At 39.9% G+C, this 17,317-nt stretch overlaps 2 protein-coding genes and 1 long non-coding RNA gene across 4 annotated transcripts in view; 2 read left to right on the top strand and 1 right to left on the bottom strand.

Moving 5' to 3' along the window:
• The first annotated feature begins 274 nt into the window (after window positions 1-274).
• On the top strand, window positions 275-3,636 carry cox6c (cytochrome c oxidase subunit 6C). Its single transcript, XM_023393078.2, has 4 exons — window positions 275-302; window positions 2,618-2,732; window positions 3,200-3,332; window positions 3,503-3,636. The coding sequence occupies exons 2-3, from the start codon at window positions 2,628-2,630 to the stop codon at window positions 3,323-3,325; spliced, it is 231 nt and encodes a 76-aa protein (XP_023248846.1). The 5' UTR covers window positions 275-302; window positions 2,618-2,627; the 3' UTR covers window positions 3,326-3,332; window positions 3,503-3,636.
• LOC147817624 (uncharacterized) lies at window positions 2,421-4,461 on the bottom strand. 2 transcript variants are annotated; one of them, XR_015436209.1, is made up of 2 exons: window positions 4,353-4,461; window positions 2,421-2,783 (listed from the first exon to the last, which is right to left on the bottom strand). It is a non-coding gene; the product is annotated as an uncharacterized LOC147817624 (long non-coding RNA). The 2 variants fall into 2 exon arrangements; XR_015436208.1 differs by lacking the exon at window positions 4,353-4,461 and adding an exon at window positions 4,242-4,345.
• Window positions 4,398-17,317, top strand: part of LOC111644289 (serine/threonine-protein kinase 4-like) — a 34,587-nt gene continuing 21,667 nt past the window's right edge. Inside the window, exons 1-6 of the mRNA XM_023393091.2 lie at window positions 4,398-4,716; window positions 12,598-12,678; window positions 14,507-14,635; window positions 15,827-15,941; window positions 16,142-16,306; window positions 17,068-17,235. Coding sequence (XP_023248859.1) covers window positions 4,673-4,716; window positions 12,598-12,678; window positions 14,507-14,635; window positions 15,827-15,941; window positions 16,142-16,306; window positions 17,068-17,235 — 702 coding nt within the window. The 5' untranslated portion in view covers window positions 4,398-4,672. The remainder of the gene's footprint in view (window positions 4,717-12,597; window positions 12,679-14,506; window positions 14,636-15,826; window positions 15,942-16,141; window positions 16,307-17,067; window positions 17,236-17,317) is intronic.

The following is a 17,317-nucleotide window of genomic DNA, read 5'->3' as shown; positions in this document are numbered from 1 at the left end:
AACCTCCAAGGAGGATTTAAAGCCTGACTCAGTGAACCTAATAAACTGACAACTGCATGTGGATAAAGTATGTCTGTCTGTCTGTCTGTCTGTCTGTCTGTCTGTCTGTCTGTCTGTCTGTCTGTCTGTCTGTCTGTCTGTCTGTCCGTCCGTCTGTCTGTCTGTCTTCACATTGACCTCGACTGCCCTCGCTTCGCTTTCGCAGGACTCGCTTAACTTTGTCCCCCGGTGGCTCCAGTAGAAGCTCTTCCGGTGTAAGAATAGTACGTTAGCGGTTTGTGTGAAGGTCGTGAGTCCAACCTGTGAGTATTCCTCTAACTAAACTGCTTTAAACCCCTGTGATAAATTTCACTTTATAACATTTTAACCCGTTATTCTTTCCCACTGAACACTGACTCCCGGAGTTGACCAGTTTCTTTGATTTTTGTCTCTTTCTGCTGTTGTCGCCGGCTAGTTAATAGTTAGCTTCATCGAGCTAGCTGACGTTAGCTCATGCTACCGTTATCCGACATTGCGTATTAACGATCAGTCAAACTTTAACGTTAAATATTCAGGTTACATTTATATTGTTCGCCCCTCATGTCATTAATGAGTAATGCTATGATAATACGAACAGATGAGGCCTTAAACGTCGTGTCCCTATTGTGACTTTATGCTAACGACCCTGCAACGCAGCTGCTGGCATAGAACATATTTTAATTTTTGTTAATATTAAACTTAAAATGTATATGTAGTGGCACTTTGCTGAAGGTCCTTATTAATGTGTTAATACAGAGGCAGTTCTGACCAGCATTAATGAACTAAATTAGTTCTGTCGGCCTCGTTAATATTTCATGTCAATGTATAACACGTGAACACAGACAGATCATTTTTACTATTACAGATAACACATACAAAAACACACTGACATTATCTCCGGGATTAAACACAACAGTCCATCTGCTAGACTGATTTAATGTAGTGACCTCCAAATAACTCGGACTCTGATTCAGTAGCTCAGAAGAAATTTACAATAGTGATTCGGTTTTTCCTCCTCAGACACTGAATTTAAAGATTTAAAGCTGTTTAAAAACCCACTGTCAGGTCTGTGAAACCTTTAAATTGTTTGTGGGAAAAAAAATCGAGATTTCTCTTATTTCTTTTTTACATCTAGGCCACATCAGACCAGATCCAGATAAAAAGCACTACACTTAAATCTGTCAGTCTGGACTAGATCTACAAACCTTTTATTCTATCTGTGAAAACACACACAAGGGAGATTTCACTGCTTCACACGAAACATAAAGAACATATGAAGACACACATGAGTTAAAGGGAGAATAAAAATGACAGTGCAGGATATTAATAAATGCAGCAGCAAACAGAAAAAGCAAAAAGAAAAGGTGGAATCGACCTCAGGTTTTCTGCTGCTTCTCCATGTTTAATTTTGACTCTGCAACAGAGTAAGAGTCTGGTCGGGTCATAACGGATCAGCAATGTCACTGGTTCATAAACCAACATGTTTGACAGAAAGTGTCACAAAGAAAATCCAATATCCGCTATTTTTTAATGGAGTAACTCGTCCATAATGTGGTGATAGTCAATTTAGATAAAATTACTTAATCTATTGGAAAATAGCAGCTATTCACTGATAATGTCACAAATAGGACGGTAATATGTTAAGAATAATTACTGATTACTGTGTATAAATCATCGCAAGACACATAACACGTATTATGAGCTAATTTCTCCATCACGATCGTCCCTGTTATGTTAACTGATGTTTTATAGATTCATGTGTCAGAATTTACAACATTTCTACCTCAGTTTTGCCAAACTCAAGGATTCATAACCTCCCATTTCAATTATAGTCACTGAATAACAACTGGAGACACAGTTCGTGTCAGAACTCTCATCAGACAATAATCTCATGTCCCTGTTTTATATATTTGCTGATAGAAGAAAATGAATCTCCAAGTCTTTTCTCCAAAATTATGATTTTTTTTGTAAATTCAAAAACACCAAACATTTGGTGCTTCCAGATTCTCGGTTGAGATGTTGCTGCTTTTCTCTTATATCATAATGAACTGAATATTTTTGTGTTGCTGGTCGGACAAAATGAAACATTACAAGACTCTAATATATTATTATTGGTATTTCACTGTTTTCTTTTGTTTGATAGACTAAACCATTGTTGACTAATTCAGATTATTATCAACATAGTAATCAATGATGAAGATAATCATTAGTTTTAGCCCCATTTTATATTTAAGGGCACATTGTTGTGATAAATGACATGACACAGGATCAAACAGACTGATGTAAAACTTGAACTAATAATGACCTCTGTGTTTAGAGTTTGACCTCGGCTCATTCACAACTCTTCACCTCTGTTAGCTGCACTCGGCAAAACTGAAGATTACAAGGAGTAACTCCATGTGAAACGTCTTGACAGCATTTATTTGAAAACAGCTGATGAGAGAGAAACTGTGTATTTCACATGATGTAGAGCAAGAGACTGATCAAAAAAAGTGCTGTCTCACTGTACGGTCGCTTCCTCGCTGTTATTTGGTGCAGTCATGTCGTAGGGATTCAGATGCTGACGTCATAGATCGATTTATGTCTCCATCTCCTGCAGGTGATCCATCATGTCTCTGCCAAAGCCTGTGATGAGGGGAATGCTGGCCAAGCGTCTGAGGTTTCACCTGCCCATCGCTTTCGCTCTGTCTCTGGGGGCTGCCATTGCATTCAAGGTGAGGGGAACGACACACTCACATGAGGCTGCTCCCTTAAATCAGATCACACTGTTGGGTTAAAAAAAGTAACACTTAATAGAGTTGATGATGGATTTGCTTCTGTGTGAGCAGTTAGTATCAGCATCTGATTTATCTGGTTTTATGTTGAATATATAGAAAGATGTTTTAATCTTTGCGACACAATATAAGTAACACAATAGAGACAGCACAGCCACTACCACACACTGCAGCTTCATGTGTGTTTGGAGCTGAGGCTACGTCCATACTACTATGTTTTCTTTATAAAACTCCTCCTTTTTGCTCCGTTTTCATGGAGTAAAGTTAACACTCACATCTGTTCAGTTCCTCTATTTGAAACATGAAAAATTAAAACTTGATTCTATCCTGTCAGTCATCTCGCTCTCTCTTTATGGTTTGATTGAAGTTGTGAACAAACAGATGTTTTTTTGTTTTGATCTTCACAGTACGCAGTGACAGAGCCCAGGAAACGGGCCTACGCTGAGTTCTACAAAACGTACGACTCTGTCAAAGAGTTCAACGCCATGAGGGAAGCCGGCATCTTCGAGAGTGTGCGGCCCTCTGGGGAGTAAACGCTCTGTGAGTTTTCAGATCAATGTGAAGTTCAAGGCTATAAAAAAAATAACATGGTTTCTTCAGGAACAGGTGCCATTTTAAAAATACAGAATCTGGGTTTGTCAAAAACTTGATTAATACACAGTTCAACGGAAATATTACAAACTACTAATTTTTTTTTCTTCTTCTTCCAGCTCTTCTCTCCCATCATTCGTTCCAGGTCTGAGGATGAAGTTCCTTCTTGCCCACTTGGATGTTATTTACTGATTAGATGTGAACTTCGCTATGCTGTTTTGTTCCTCTAATAAAATATTCTATTGATGTAAAACTCTGTCTTTGTTTTGTGCTCATGAAAGGGAATTATTATATAATCTACTTGTTGATTTTTACAGAAGTAGATTTAATTTTCCAAATAATCTGGAAAAAGGATGAGATGCACTCATCAATCGATCAGACTATTTGTATAGCACTTTTCATATAAACAATGTAACAGTGCTTTATAGAATAATAGCAATAACCCCCCCACACACACACACACACACACACACATTTACACAGAATAACAAATGACCAAGTAATAAATAGAAATAACAAATAAGAATAATAAAACAGGTATTGAGGAAACGATGTGATGAATCTCATAAATTTGCACTGAGGAAACACTAAAGTGAGCGACAAAGATAAAATAATAAAACACTAAAGCAGAGGACGTATTAAAGTGAGTCAAACCAGAAATAAAAGGTAGGATATTAAAAATCAAATAAAAATGAAGACAAAATAGTAAAGATGGAGCAGAATCTCAGGAAACATGAAGAACTGAGTTAGTATGGTGTTCCTAATGAAGTGTTAATGTCAGTAAAGTAATGTATTTAATAAATAATTTTAGGCATCTTGTTGTATATAGATGAAATGAAACTAAAGTCATATATTTACTGTTATTGTGCTTGTTAATATTCAGTATGACAGTGGGACAGTGAGTGTGGCGCCCCCTCCCGACGCGCTCCTGTACTGCAGCCTTTGTCTGCACCGCCTTCCTCCACTCACTCTTCCTGGTTTCTTCTGCTGGATGTCACGGCAGTTTTGCCGAGCGGTTTGTCAAACAAGTGTAAAGTTGTCCAGGATGAACCCGGCGGCCAGGACACGGCAGCTGGGTGAAGTTTGTTCGCTGCTCGAGCCTCGTTTCTCTGAATGATGAACAGTGGAGCTGTTTTTTCCGCCGCACTGACTGAACGGGCTAACGGCTGCTAGCTGCTGCTAGCGTTAGCAGACGGCGTCAACCGTCGCTTTGAATCGTTGACAAACTCGGTCAAGTTTGAGCACAGGCGACTGAAAAGGAGGCGGCGAACACACGGGAGGAGGACAGCATGGAGAACAAGGACAAGGTCCAGATGAGGAATCACCCGCGAAGGTAACGATAGTGAAAACAGACGGTTTGAGATGCGTGACATCCTCATTGACTTTCTGTGTGTGGCTGAAGTTAGCTGCCGCTGCTGCCGCTGCCGCCGCTGCTGGGCTCAAAACAAGCCCGAAAAAACACACAGAGACGCGGCCACAGTCAGAGAGTTAGAGACATTACACAACCGAGTCTCATAGAAAACCGTTTGTATGTAACGTTAAACCGTTAATGTGAAACCGTTAATGTGAAACCGTTAATGTGAAACGAGAGGGGGCTACAGGAGCCAGGTGAGGACTATTTTACGGACCAGGGTCACGGATTTATACTGACATATTAACACTTCACCTTCAATCCACCTGTTTATCATTTGTGATCAAAATTTAACATTTAATAAATGTTTATAACACACCATAATGTAGTTATAAGAATATGTCAGCATTTATTAATGTATTTGGTAATATAACTAATGCAGAATCCTCCATCATGAATGTTATAATATAGTATAGAAACATGTAATAGAAACACTTAGTTAAAAGACAAAACACAAGAAAATATAACATAAAACTTTACAATGAAATCCTCAAATACAACATCTTATCACCACAAATTATTAATTAGAGACACCCACATCAAATTACCAAAGTACAGTAAGGACATTTTGATTGTTGAAGTAAAAATGTAATTTTAACATTTTCTTCTAAATCTCCATATTTATCACTACAATCACTATATAAACACATTAACACTGTAATGCACGTGTACGTAATGTACATGTACTAAATGTATGTAGTATTAACTACAGCTCCTCTACTGTATAAAATCAAAACCAATGACATTGTTGTAGATCTGCAATATTCAGTTGATTACTCGATTAGTCAGTGGACAGATAATTAATTTTTTTAAGCAAAAGTGCCAAAAATCTGCTGATGACAGATGTCAGAGTTTGAGGTTTGAAGATGTCAACTTGTATTGTGGGAAGTTATAGAAATGTTTGTACTATTTACTTCTACAAATTAATCAGTAATGAAAATAATCATTAGTTGCAGCCCTGTGTTATAGTAAAACTACTTAACATCTCTGCTTCTTATTCGTTTCCTGGACTGAAATAAATAGAAGCATGTAAAATATAAATCCGCAGCTCTTACTGAATTAGCTCGGTGACTGTTGTGTTGATCTGTTTTGTCTAATCTCTGGTGTTTGTCACTATCAAAGCTCTGCTGATCCAATTTAGTGCCTTAACTGTGTTTGTTGATCGGGGCTCAGCTGCTGTAAGTTCATCAGCTCAGCAGATACGGGCGCTCATGTTGCTGAGGTGTGTGTGTTGGGTTGAACCTGGTTGTGTGGTGTGGTTTTGACAGAGGAGCTGGTTCGTCAGGTGGATTCATACTGGCTTTGTGGAAGAAAAAATTAGGTCACTGCAAAGAGTGATAACTTGCTTAAGAAAACGGAAATGCTAACCTTGTTTTCAGATGTAGTGTAGAGTTATAACAGTTTAGCCACTGTTGGTCAAACTACTTGTTATTTTGATTTTTGAAGTTAAAATAAGTAAATAGATCCCCTAAAGCAGATGGACATTAAAATGAGTCTTTCTTCAAATTTTAATGCACACAACCTAAAAAATTGAAAATAATTAAACAGTAGTTGTGGCATGTTTTGGGTGGGAATATTCTTCTTTGGGGTTCTTTGAGATCAGTCAGTGAAAAAGTGAAAGTGAACAGAGTCTGGTTTCTGTCAGGACAATGATTCAAAGCAGATTTCAGAATCCCCCATGAACCACTTCAAGAAATACACGCTGACGCCTCGGGGACGGACGCCTCGGGGACGGACGCCTCGGGGACGGACGCCTCGGGGACGGCCCCCACAGTCCCCTGAGCTGAACACCACTGACAATCTGTGGGAAGTTCCTAAAGACCTAAAATATTTAAGAACCTGAGGAGATCTGCAGGAAGAGGCTGAAAATCCACCAGAACAAAAAGACTTTGAGCTGCTTCAGAAACTGTTTGCAAGCTGCTTTTTTTCCCTAGTTTTTAAGTTAATGATAAAAAAGTAATGGTGCATTAATGTTTGCAGGGAGGCTCATTTTCATGTGTGTTTGCTGCGGGGCTGTATTTACTTCTCTTCACTTCAGAAATCAACAAGATCTTTTATTTGCATAAACTTTGCACCAAACTGTATAATAATTGTAATAATAATTATAATATAATGATATTATAATAACTGTTCAGCTCCGCAAAAAGCCTGATTCAAATTTGGAGACGTTTAGTGCAAAACAGGAGTAAAACTACAGAATAATCCTGAATGAGTTGATTCCAATGGTGGAAGAACTACCCATATATTTCACTACAGTAAACGTAGCAGCACCACAGTGTAACATTATAATTAAATAAATTATTACTAATATAAAAAATATATTAGAGATTTTAGAGCTGAAACAATTAATCAATTAATTATTCATAAAGCCAGACATTTGAAAAGTTCCTGAGGTTTTCAGTTTTTCTCTGTTTTATATATTTTGGGGTTTTGGACTTTTGATTGGGTCTTTTTCTCAAACACTTTATAGACTAAACAACAAATCATCAGCAGATTAATTGATAATAAGATCAATTGTTAGTTGCATCCTGACAAGTTTTAACCAAAGTAAAAGTGATATCAGCAATTTGTTGTTGTGTGTAATGTTCCTTTTCAAAGTGTTGTAATATTAATTCATCATAACTATTTTTGTAAAATTTTTATCTAGAAAAAAATAGTAAACAGCTGTTAGAGAAATGTAGAGAAGTAGAAATAAACAGTTAAGTACAATTACTTTCTACCACTGATAGTTCATTAGTACTTCCACCAGTAATCCTATAATGATCTGAAGCAATTAGTCGATTAATTAATTCATCTTTTGGCAGAAAATTAATTGGCCACTGTCTCCATAATGTATGAATAATTTTAGTCATTTTTAAAGCTAAATATTCTCTGGTTCCAGCTTCTTAAATGTGAGGATTTGCATTTTATAGAAGAAGTGGCCGATCAATTAATCAAAAACGAGATTTTGTTTGTTAATTAATAATGAAAACAGTTGCGGAGCTTCCCCCAGGAAGTCGTTTAGCTGAAGTGGTGAGCGCCACAGATCCTGACTCATCTCATCTCACGGGTTAGAAACAGCCTGAAGTCACACTCATTAAACACACAGCCGTTTCTTTGAAGGTTAATGTTTTATTTCATATACATGTATAAATGTTTTATGATGATAACGATGCTGGTCTTTGTTTCAGGGGGAGGGGATAATTATTGGATCATTATTCATAGTCGGTAGGAAACTCCACAACACTGAGAGAAATCAGTGTATGAGTGTCAGAACAGTGACGCTCAACACAAGAGAACTAGGAACACATGATGTCGTTGTTCGTGGCTTTGTAACGTTTCATATGGACACGGTCCAGAGATGCACTTTCTGTGTATTGTTTCATTTAGAAACTGGTTTGTCAGCTCACTTTATTGTGTTTGACAGTAGGAACTGAGTGGTTCCTTTTTCTGTCCAGTTATCAGGAGGATGCTGGTAAAACATTCGGCTGGTTTGTTATCACGTCCCCTCAGTCATCCACTGCTTCCTCTCCCTCAGTGCTGAGACAAGAACGAGTCTCATCACATTCACAGTCTGTCCTCCAGAGAAACCTTCATGTTTCACCCCTTTAATTCTGTTTGACCGTTTGTTCAGCACCAGCAGGTCGGCCTGAGCGAGGTAGACTGCAGACAGGTAGACTGCAGACAGGTAGCGAGGTAGACTGCAGACAGGTAGACTGCAGACAGGTAGCGAGGTAGACTGCAGACAGGTAGACCGCAGACAGGTAGCGAGGTAGACTGCAGACAGGTAGACTGCAGACAGGTAGCGAGGTAAACTGCAGACAGGTAGACTACAGACAGGTAGACTGCAGACAGGTAGCGAGGTAAACTGCAGACAGGTAGACTGCAGACAGGTAGTGAGGTAGACTGCAGACAGGTAGACTGCAGACAGGTAGACTGCAGACAGGTAGCGAGGTAGACTGTAGACAGGTAGCGAGGTAGACTGCAGACAGGTAGACCGCAGACAGGTAGCGAGGTAGACCGCAGACAGGTAGCGAGGTAGACTGCAGACAGGTAGCGAGGTAGACTGCAGACAGGTAGACTGCAGACAGGTAGCGAAGTAGACCGCAGACAGGTAGCGAGGTAGACTGCAGACAGGTAGCGAGGTAGACTGCAGACAGGTAGCGAGGTAGACAACAGACAGGTAGACTGCAGACAGGTAGCGAGGTAGACAGCAGACAGGTAGACTGCAGACAGGTAGACCGCAGACAGGTAGACTGCAGACAGGTAGACTGCAGACAGGTAGCGAGGTAGACCGCAGACAGGTAGACTGCAGACAGGTAGACTGCAGACAGGTAGACCGCAGACAGGTAGACTGCAGACAGGTAGCGAGGTAAACTGCAGACAGGTAGACTGCAGACAGGTAGACTGCAGACAGGTAGACTGCAGACAGGTAGCGAGGTAGACCGCAGACAGGTAGCGAGGTAGACTGCAGACAGGTAGACAGCAGACAGGTAGACTGCAGACAGGTAGCGAGGTAGACAGCAGACAGGTAGACTGCAGACAGGTAGCGAGTTAGACCGCAGACAGGTAGCGAGGTAGACAGCAGACAGGTAGACTGCAGACAGGTAGCGAGGTAGACCGCAGACAGGTAGACTGCAGACAGGTAGCGAGGTAAACTGCAAAACTGCAAAGAAAAGATGAAAAAGATCATATATAATGATCATGTCAGTTAATCAGCATCGAGCATCTGTAATCACAACATCCATATTTAGCTTATGGCCAGTTTACTCAAACTTTATTTACTGCAATATTTAGTTTTACATAACTTCTGTTTCAATATTAATCTGCTTCTGTTCATTTAGGTTTTTAATAACTAATCATTTACTTATATATATGAAAATCGACCATTTCAGATAAAATCTTGAGGATAAAGACAGAAGGAAGCAGCCGGTGTCCTGTAATGTTCTTTTGCTCAACTTTCCTAAAATAATGGTGTTAAACTGGAAAAGTGTTTAACTACTTTAAGTAATGATCATCACAGTAATTAAATTTAAACCAGTTTAACCAATTAAACCACTAAATTAAAACCTTGAACGTGTTTTGACTCGAATCCAGAAGATCCAGAGGAACTTTTGTCTTTATTTATTATTAGGGCTGGGACGATTATAAAAATTATTCGACGTGGAATTTTAGTGTCGACGCGTCGTGTAAAACCACACAGAGTAAATGTTGATAGAACAGAACCGGAACTTTCTAATGGGACCGTTTATATCCATCGTCTTTGGTTTTAACCCGGATACAAGCGCAGCGCACGGACTGGGACAACGCGGTGACGTAATTGAAGTCATTGACTACGTGAATGATTTGCGTCTGTGTAAATCTATTTGAACAACACGGCGGCGTCTAGCAGCAGCACGACGGAGCGTGTGGAGCAACACGCGGCAAGAAAGGCTCGTTCACGGTCCTCCAGAGTTTGGGAAAACTTTAATCTTGACACCAACAGTGCGGTAGTCTGCAGACTCTGCAAAGTGCATCTGACATATCACTCTAGCACGACAGTCATGCACGAGCACATAAAGAGGAAGCACCCTGGTGCAGCGAGTCAAGATGGCAGCAAAACTTAATTGCAATACAATTACCGTTAGGTTAATAAAAAAAATAATCGTTAGATTAGTCGAATAATCGAAAAAATAATCGCTGGATTAATCGTTTAAAGAATAATCGTTTGGGACAGCCCTATTTATAATATTAAAGTAAGTTAGTGTGTATCTGGTTCACTCCCAGAATAACAACATTATGAGCAGCTGTTGTTTCTGAGTGTAGGAGTCAGATCTGTAGCACTGAGACTGTTTCTATCAGAAATAGAAGCACTAGAAAAATAAGGAAAAGAGCTGAGGACAAACGAGGGACATTTTAAATTTAGAAATGTAAATATTTGGTGTGTTCAGAACTTTGAGCCACTGCAGATAAAAGTGCATTTTAGAGGTTCACAGAGTCCACTGGGAACGCAGATTATGGGCTGCTACGGTAGATTAGCATTCGAACGCTCAGCTCGGTGACTTGTGTGGTTTGTGGCTTGAAGTCGATACTCTGGGATCAGCTGGGCGCATGGCGGCGCAGGGCGGCGCAGGGCGGAGGATGAGATGTGGCGCAGAGGCTTCGAGGAAAGCCACAGATGTAGATCAGATCTGTTATCAACAGACAGACGAGAGGATTGGCTGCAGTTTGATGACGTTGTCGTTCAGAGTTTACATTATCAAGCTGTAGCTTGAGCCCTGTCTTCTTTTTGTAATCTAAGTTTTATTTCTTCAGACAAAATAATATGCATTTTCAAAATTACAGCCAAAATAGAGAAGCACAAAATATTCCTCATATTTGTTCATAACTACATGACGTCAGTCTGCTGTTTTCAGCCCTTTTCTTCTTCTTACTCAACAGTAAATTAATCATAGTGTATTTGCGGCAGGATGACCTGCCCCACCCTGGTGTGATGCCACTAGCTCCGGTGTGAGGACCAATCACAGAGCTGCTCTCATGTAAACCTTAAACTTCACATTCATCCTTCTCCTGAGACCTGCTGGGACATATGTTTTTCAGTTTCTAGTTCTCAGTACATCTTTCAAAATAGAGCCGTGAGATAATGATAAAATATCAGTGTTGAGATGTGAGACCACACTGTGTATGATCTTGAGATGTAACTGTGGTTCATCGACTGCAAAACAGCAAACGGCTTTAATGAGAAAACTTAAATTAGGGAGTTAGTTTTCTAAAATGATTTCACAAGGATTGATCTTATTAGAGACCATTGTTCAGTCTCTCTCTCTCTCTACATTTCCTGTTACTCTCTCTTCCACTTACTGTCAGTAAAAAGGCAAAAATGCCCCAAAACAAATATGTACATAAATAATTGTGTGTGAGAGAAACGTTGACAATCAGCTTCTTTCACACACTCCTCGGTTAGATTAACTGTATGAAAGCATCCAGGCGTCGGAGCAGGAATCAGACGGGTGACACCACAGATGTGAGCGGAGCAGCAGTTTGTGTGTTTGATTAAAAACTGGTTTAATTTGACATTTCCTCCTCGTCTTCCTGTAATCATCCTGAGAGCGGCTCGTCGGCTGCATGTAGGACACGTCTGAATCTATTTTTGTTGGAGACTATTTTTGTCTTCTGACTTTATCAAACATCTTGGGAGGTTTTTCAGCAGCAGAGCAGAGGTGGACGGTTACACCCAAAACAAACTACTGCCTGTTAACTGCAGCTCAGATACTGTTACTGATACTGATTCATTATTAAAGCCTGAAACATTGGCTTTAATCATTTTAATGATGAAATTTAAAGCTTTTTTGTTTGTTTGTTTGTTTATTTGTTGTTTTAAATTTAAAAAAAAATGTTTTTCTCTACATTGCTGAAAAAAGAGCAGAGCAAATATTAATCAACAAATCAATAGTTGAACTTTTAGATGTTTATTTAAAATTAATTATTAATTAATTCTGTTGGGAGAAAACAGGATTAAACAAACAAACAAACAGTATCAGTCATAAGGAAGGTGAAAATGAGAGAGGGACCGAGCTGAGGCAGTTTGTTTGTTAATTAATCGATCAGTTGTTTCAGATAATTGATGGTTTGACAGAAAATTGGGGAGATTTGCTTTAACTCTGGGTTGGTCGACCAAACGACTTCTGCATTAATCCAGGAAATTATTGGCAGATTAATCAATAATGAAAATAATCATTAGCTGCAGCCGAACCCTGAGGTACTGTATTGACATGAAGAAGTTTCAGTTGAACTTTTTTTCTTGTCCGTCCATCTCCCTAACGTCTCCTGTCTCCGTGGTTACAGACAGCTGAAGAAGCTGAGCGAGGACAGTCTCACCAAGCAGCCGGAGGAAGTGTTTGACGTCCTGGAGAAGCTGGGTGAAGGGTGAGTCACAGCAGCGTCACTCAGTCCTGACAGACGAGACCACACCTCGTCCTCTGTCCTTCCGTCTATCTGTCGATCTCCCGCCTCGTGTCTTCCTCCTGTTTGTCAGCGTGAAGCTCCGCCCCCTCCTCTGGTGCCCATCAACATAAACACTGCCTCTTCATTTCCTGTGTCTCAACACACTTCCTGTTCTCAGCGGCTGATTGACGCGACTGTGCATGTGTGTGTGGGTGTGTGTGCGTGGGTGTGGGAGTGTGTGTGTGTGTGCGTGTGTGCGTGTGGGTGTGTGCGTGTGTGTGGCTGCAGTATAACACAATCTCTCTCTCTCTCTCTTTGAGCTCTTCAGCATTTTTAGATGTTTGAAAAAGACCAAAGTCAAGGTGTGAGACGACGATGAGAGAATAATCCAGAGCAGCTTCAGGACGCCGACGGCGACAGATGTTGACGACTGACGAGCTTCTAGTTGCTCATGCGTAGAAATCCTGGCATAACAAAACACAAGCATAACTGAAGACTACAGTGTTGTCAATGTTGGCCTTTGGTTTTGAATGAAATCTTTTTATTTATCTTCTTTAGGATGAAGGTTTCGACCTGATAAAATGAGTTTGTGCATCTTGTCCATCAGTCACATCCTTGGTTTCACTGGTGTCATGACTCTGTGTGACACCAGTGATTCTGTTTCTGCAGTGAAGACGTCATTTATTTTACTCATCAGGAATTTATTTCCTGTAAAACGTGTTGCACAAGCCTCAGAAAGTCCTGCAGGTTAAACTGGATTAACAAAGACCTTTGAGGTCAGCTCTCTCTGACTGACTGACTGACTGACTGACTGACTGACTGTGAACAGAGTTTAAGAAGCCTGCCGGCCTGACAACTCCTGCTCCATTCAAAACCAATCTCTGCTGTTACTGAACATACAACCTGCACTTTTTAAGAAGTAATTTCCAGAATAAATATTTTACAGTTCACTGTTTAGGGCTGCACAACTGCATTAAAGCCAAGTGCAATATCCAAATATCAGGAGCTGCAGTTTTTTTGATGAAGGTAAAATGTGTCACAACAGGATGAGGAATAAGCTTTTTAGTTCTACAGATCATGTTCTCCACACGTAAAGGAACATGTTTGTTTGGTTCAAGACAAACAAAAATCACATCATCATCATTTTTTATGTTTTTTTGGGACCATGGCCTTTCCAGCTAAAATCATGACTCATGTCGCAGTCGCAATATGATTTATTTTGCATATCGTTCAGCCATAATACTGGAGATATATATTATAAAGATAAAGATAGAAATACACATAAAATATAAAAATATGTCCTTATACTATAATATATATTAAAATATAATCAAATTATGGAAATATGTGGAGAAATATGTAAAGATATGAGTTTAAGATACAGTTTGGTTTCAGTCGGGCAGAGGAATCTGAAATAAGAAGAATTTGTGCTAAAACAGTGTAATTAGCTGTAATTAACATTTGACAGATAATACAGCTTCTGTTCTTCACAGGCACAGATTCATTTTCCAGGTTTATAAAGGCTGATTTACAACTGCAAACTCAGGAGTTATCTGTGAACATCACCGTACAATCTTTTTGACCCTTATGAGAGCCCATACTGAGGAGGCTTTTATCTGATCTGATCTGAGATCATTTTAATTTGTATTTCTTTTATGTTTAAATTAACAGAGAGTTCAGATATTTAACAGACACATTTTACTGTGAACTGATATCTGGACCACAACACGTTGAGCCTGTGTGTGTGTGTGTGTGTGTGTGTGTGTGTGTGTGTGTGTGTGTGTGTGTGTGTGTGTGTGTGTGTCTGCAGGTCGTACGGCTGTGTGTTTAAAGCCAATTACAAGGAGACGGGGGAGATCGTAGCCATCAAACAGGTTCCCGTGGAGTCGGATCTTCAGGAGATCATAAAGGAAATATCCATCATGCAGCAGTGTAACAGGTACTTTACCACTGAGTGTGACCGCTGTCAGAGAGCTGGACTCCTGTTGTTTTATTTAAATTATATGTTTGGTTAAATGACATTTAGGAGCTTTACAGTCACTACTTTAATCTTTGTCCAGAGTGACTCGAAGTTGCTCTCAGCCTCGGTGGAAACAAGAATCACAAACAGGCTGTGATCATGTTTTTTTGGGGGGATTCCCATAAACAAACAGCCTCCACTCCTCCAGACCAGATCGCTGTTGTCACAAAAAGTTTGAGGGGAAATTTATTCTTATGGTAAATACAAAAAGTCATCACGCTGCCGTTTGTGATGAAAACATTGGCTTTGGTTTTTTCTTTGTACGATTTTATAAAGGAGAGAGAGTCAGAGCTTCAAGGTTTCAGTTTCACTGTAAAAGCACTTTGTTTACATGATGCTGAGAGTCGATGTGAGTGATGAGGTCCTGAGTCACAGATCACAGTGTTTACGTCTGTGATGCCAGAAGCTTCACTGTTTATCAGCTGGTACATTTATATTAGTGCTGATATTAAAGTATATTAAAGTCTGTTATACAATAATTAGTGAAAAAAATCAATGTGTTAAATATAATTTATGGGTCATGTGAATTTTTGTTCATGGAATCTGCTTCTTTTTGTTTTAACAGTTTGTATTTAAACTTTAAAATACTCCGTCCCACTTGTGTGACACTAGTGCTTCTGTAAGTGTGTTTAGGTCTCTAACACACTCAGGCTTTATACAACCTCGACAAATTATACACTGATTGAAATCTCAAACTCTTATGATTCAGTCTGTGCAAATCATTTTAGGATTCACACATCCCTGCAACAGCTGTTCTTCATTTAGCAGCAGGTTAGCAAACACAACAGAAAAGTAGCTCCTGACATTTTCTGTAATTTCTGAGGGAAAGTTTGTGGACAAGTGATAAAAACCAAACTGCACCGGAGCTTTAGTTCAGCAAACATGTTGTTGTGGAGGAAAAGCCCAGAAACTGGAGTAGTTTTGTTTGTAGTTGCTTGATTGTCTGAGAGCTGAGTCATGATTATAATCACAAGTAGATCAATTTTAACCCATTCAGACAGTGAGTTTTCACACATCATGGAGGATCATGTTGTGTTATCTGACAGCAACAAAATGAATTTTAAACTCGCTGAAGTGAATAAAAAGTGACAGAGTTTCATCTGTGTTCAGTCCTCATGTGGTGCGGTACTATGGCAGCTACTTCAAGAACAGTGACCTGTGGATCGTCATGGAATATTGTGGAGCCGGATCAGTGTCTGATATCATCAGGATACGCAACAAGACGGTAAAGTTACACTCAGACACACACACACACAGTCGTTTATATAGAGCAGAGTGGTTTCTGTTTGTGTCTTCATTGAGTATCATAAAGAGGGGAAAAGACACTGAAGCCTCTCTCTCTCTCTCTATCTCTCTATCTCTCTCTCTCTCTCTCTCTCTCTGTGTGTGTGTGTGTGTGTGTGCGTGTGTGTGTGCGTCTTGCAGCTGACAGAAGAAGAGATCGCCTCCATCCTGCAGTCGACTGTGAAGGGTCTGGAGTATCTTCACTTCATGAGGAAGATCCACAGAGACATCAAAGCAGGAAACATCCTGCTGAACACGGAGGGTCAGGCCAAGCTGGCCGACTTTGGAGTTGCTGGACAACTAACAGTAAGAAAGAAATACGAAAAGAGAATCACTGTGTGTTTAGATGTATTCACCTTTTTCACAGCAGATATTTGGGCCTGTCATAGTAGGAAAAGGTTGTGACATCATTCATTTTATTATTTATACCTTTTATTTCCTGCTGTTACGTGTCAAAACATCTGAAGTGAAAAAGCCTGTTAGGCCTGATGTCACAGGACAAATACACACACACGTTTTCCTTTTTGTTTATTTGTTCATAGATAAAATAGTACAGTTTGTGGAGTGGAAGAGGATCCTGCATCCTGTTACTGCTGTCACACATGATGACGGCTTCATGCCAAAATACTTCAGCGGATTTGTCAGCCTGTAATTTAGGCTTTAGATTTACATTATATAGATAAATGTAGTAAAAACTTCTTCCTGTCTTTGTTTTTGGTAAATACAAACAGGTAGATTTAAGTTTTCTGTTTTTTAACCTAATACCTGATGCTACAACTCAGAAACAATAAACATGAAGACAGATACTAAAATCAATAGAGGATAGATTCCCCACAGCGCTGCGGTCTCAGTATCAGCTGATACAACAAGTTGAGGTATAAGTGGAGAAGAGCAGGATCACATCTTAACAGCACAATAACGTCTGGAAGATTTCAAACACGCAGCAAGAAGCGTCCATTAAACAGCTCGTCTGTGACCGTAAAGAAGTTCTCTTTCCTCATTGGTGTTTTCATTTTAAGACATCTGAGGAAGAATATTCATCCCTCTCTCTCTCTCCTCCTCCTCAGGACACGATGGCGAAGAGGAACACAGTCATCGGCACGCCGTTCTGGATGGCTCCAGAGGTCATACAGGAGATCGGCTACAACTGTGTGGCCGACATCTGGTCTCTTGGAATCACAGCTATAGAGATGGCTGAGGGGAAGCCGCCCTACGCCGACATTCACCCAATGAGGGTGAGCGAGTGTGTTTAGTGTCTGTGTGTGTGAATGAAAGTGTTTGTGTTTAAAGGTTAAAAAGAAGAACCATATGTTTGTT

Source organism: Seriola lalandi, unplaced genomic scaffold, assembly GCF_002814215.2.
Source record: "Seriola lalandi dorsalis isolate HSWRI2012SDOR001 ecotype SW California unplaced genomic scaffold, Sedor1 jcf7180002054928, whole genome shotgun sequence".
NCBI classification, from domain to species: Eukaryota; Metazoa; Chordata; class Actinopteri; order Carangiformes; family Carangidae; genus Seriola; species Seriola lalandi.
The sequence above is the reverse complement of the archived record's forward strand: the minus strand, read 5'-3'. Positions and strand labels throughout refer to the sequence as shown.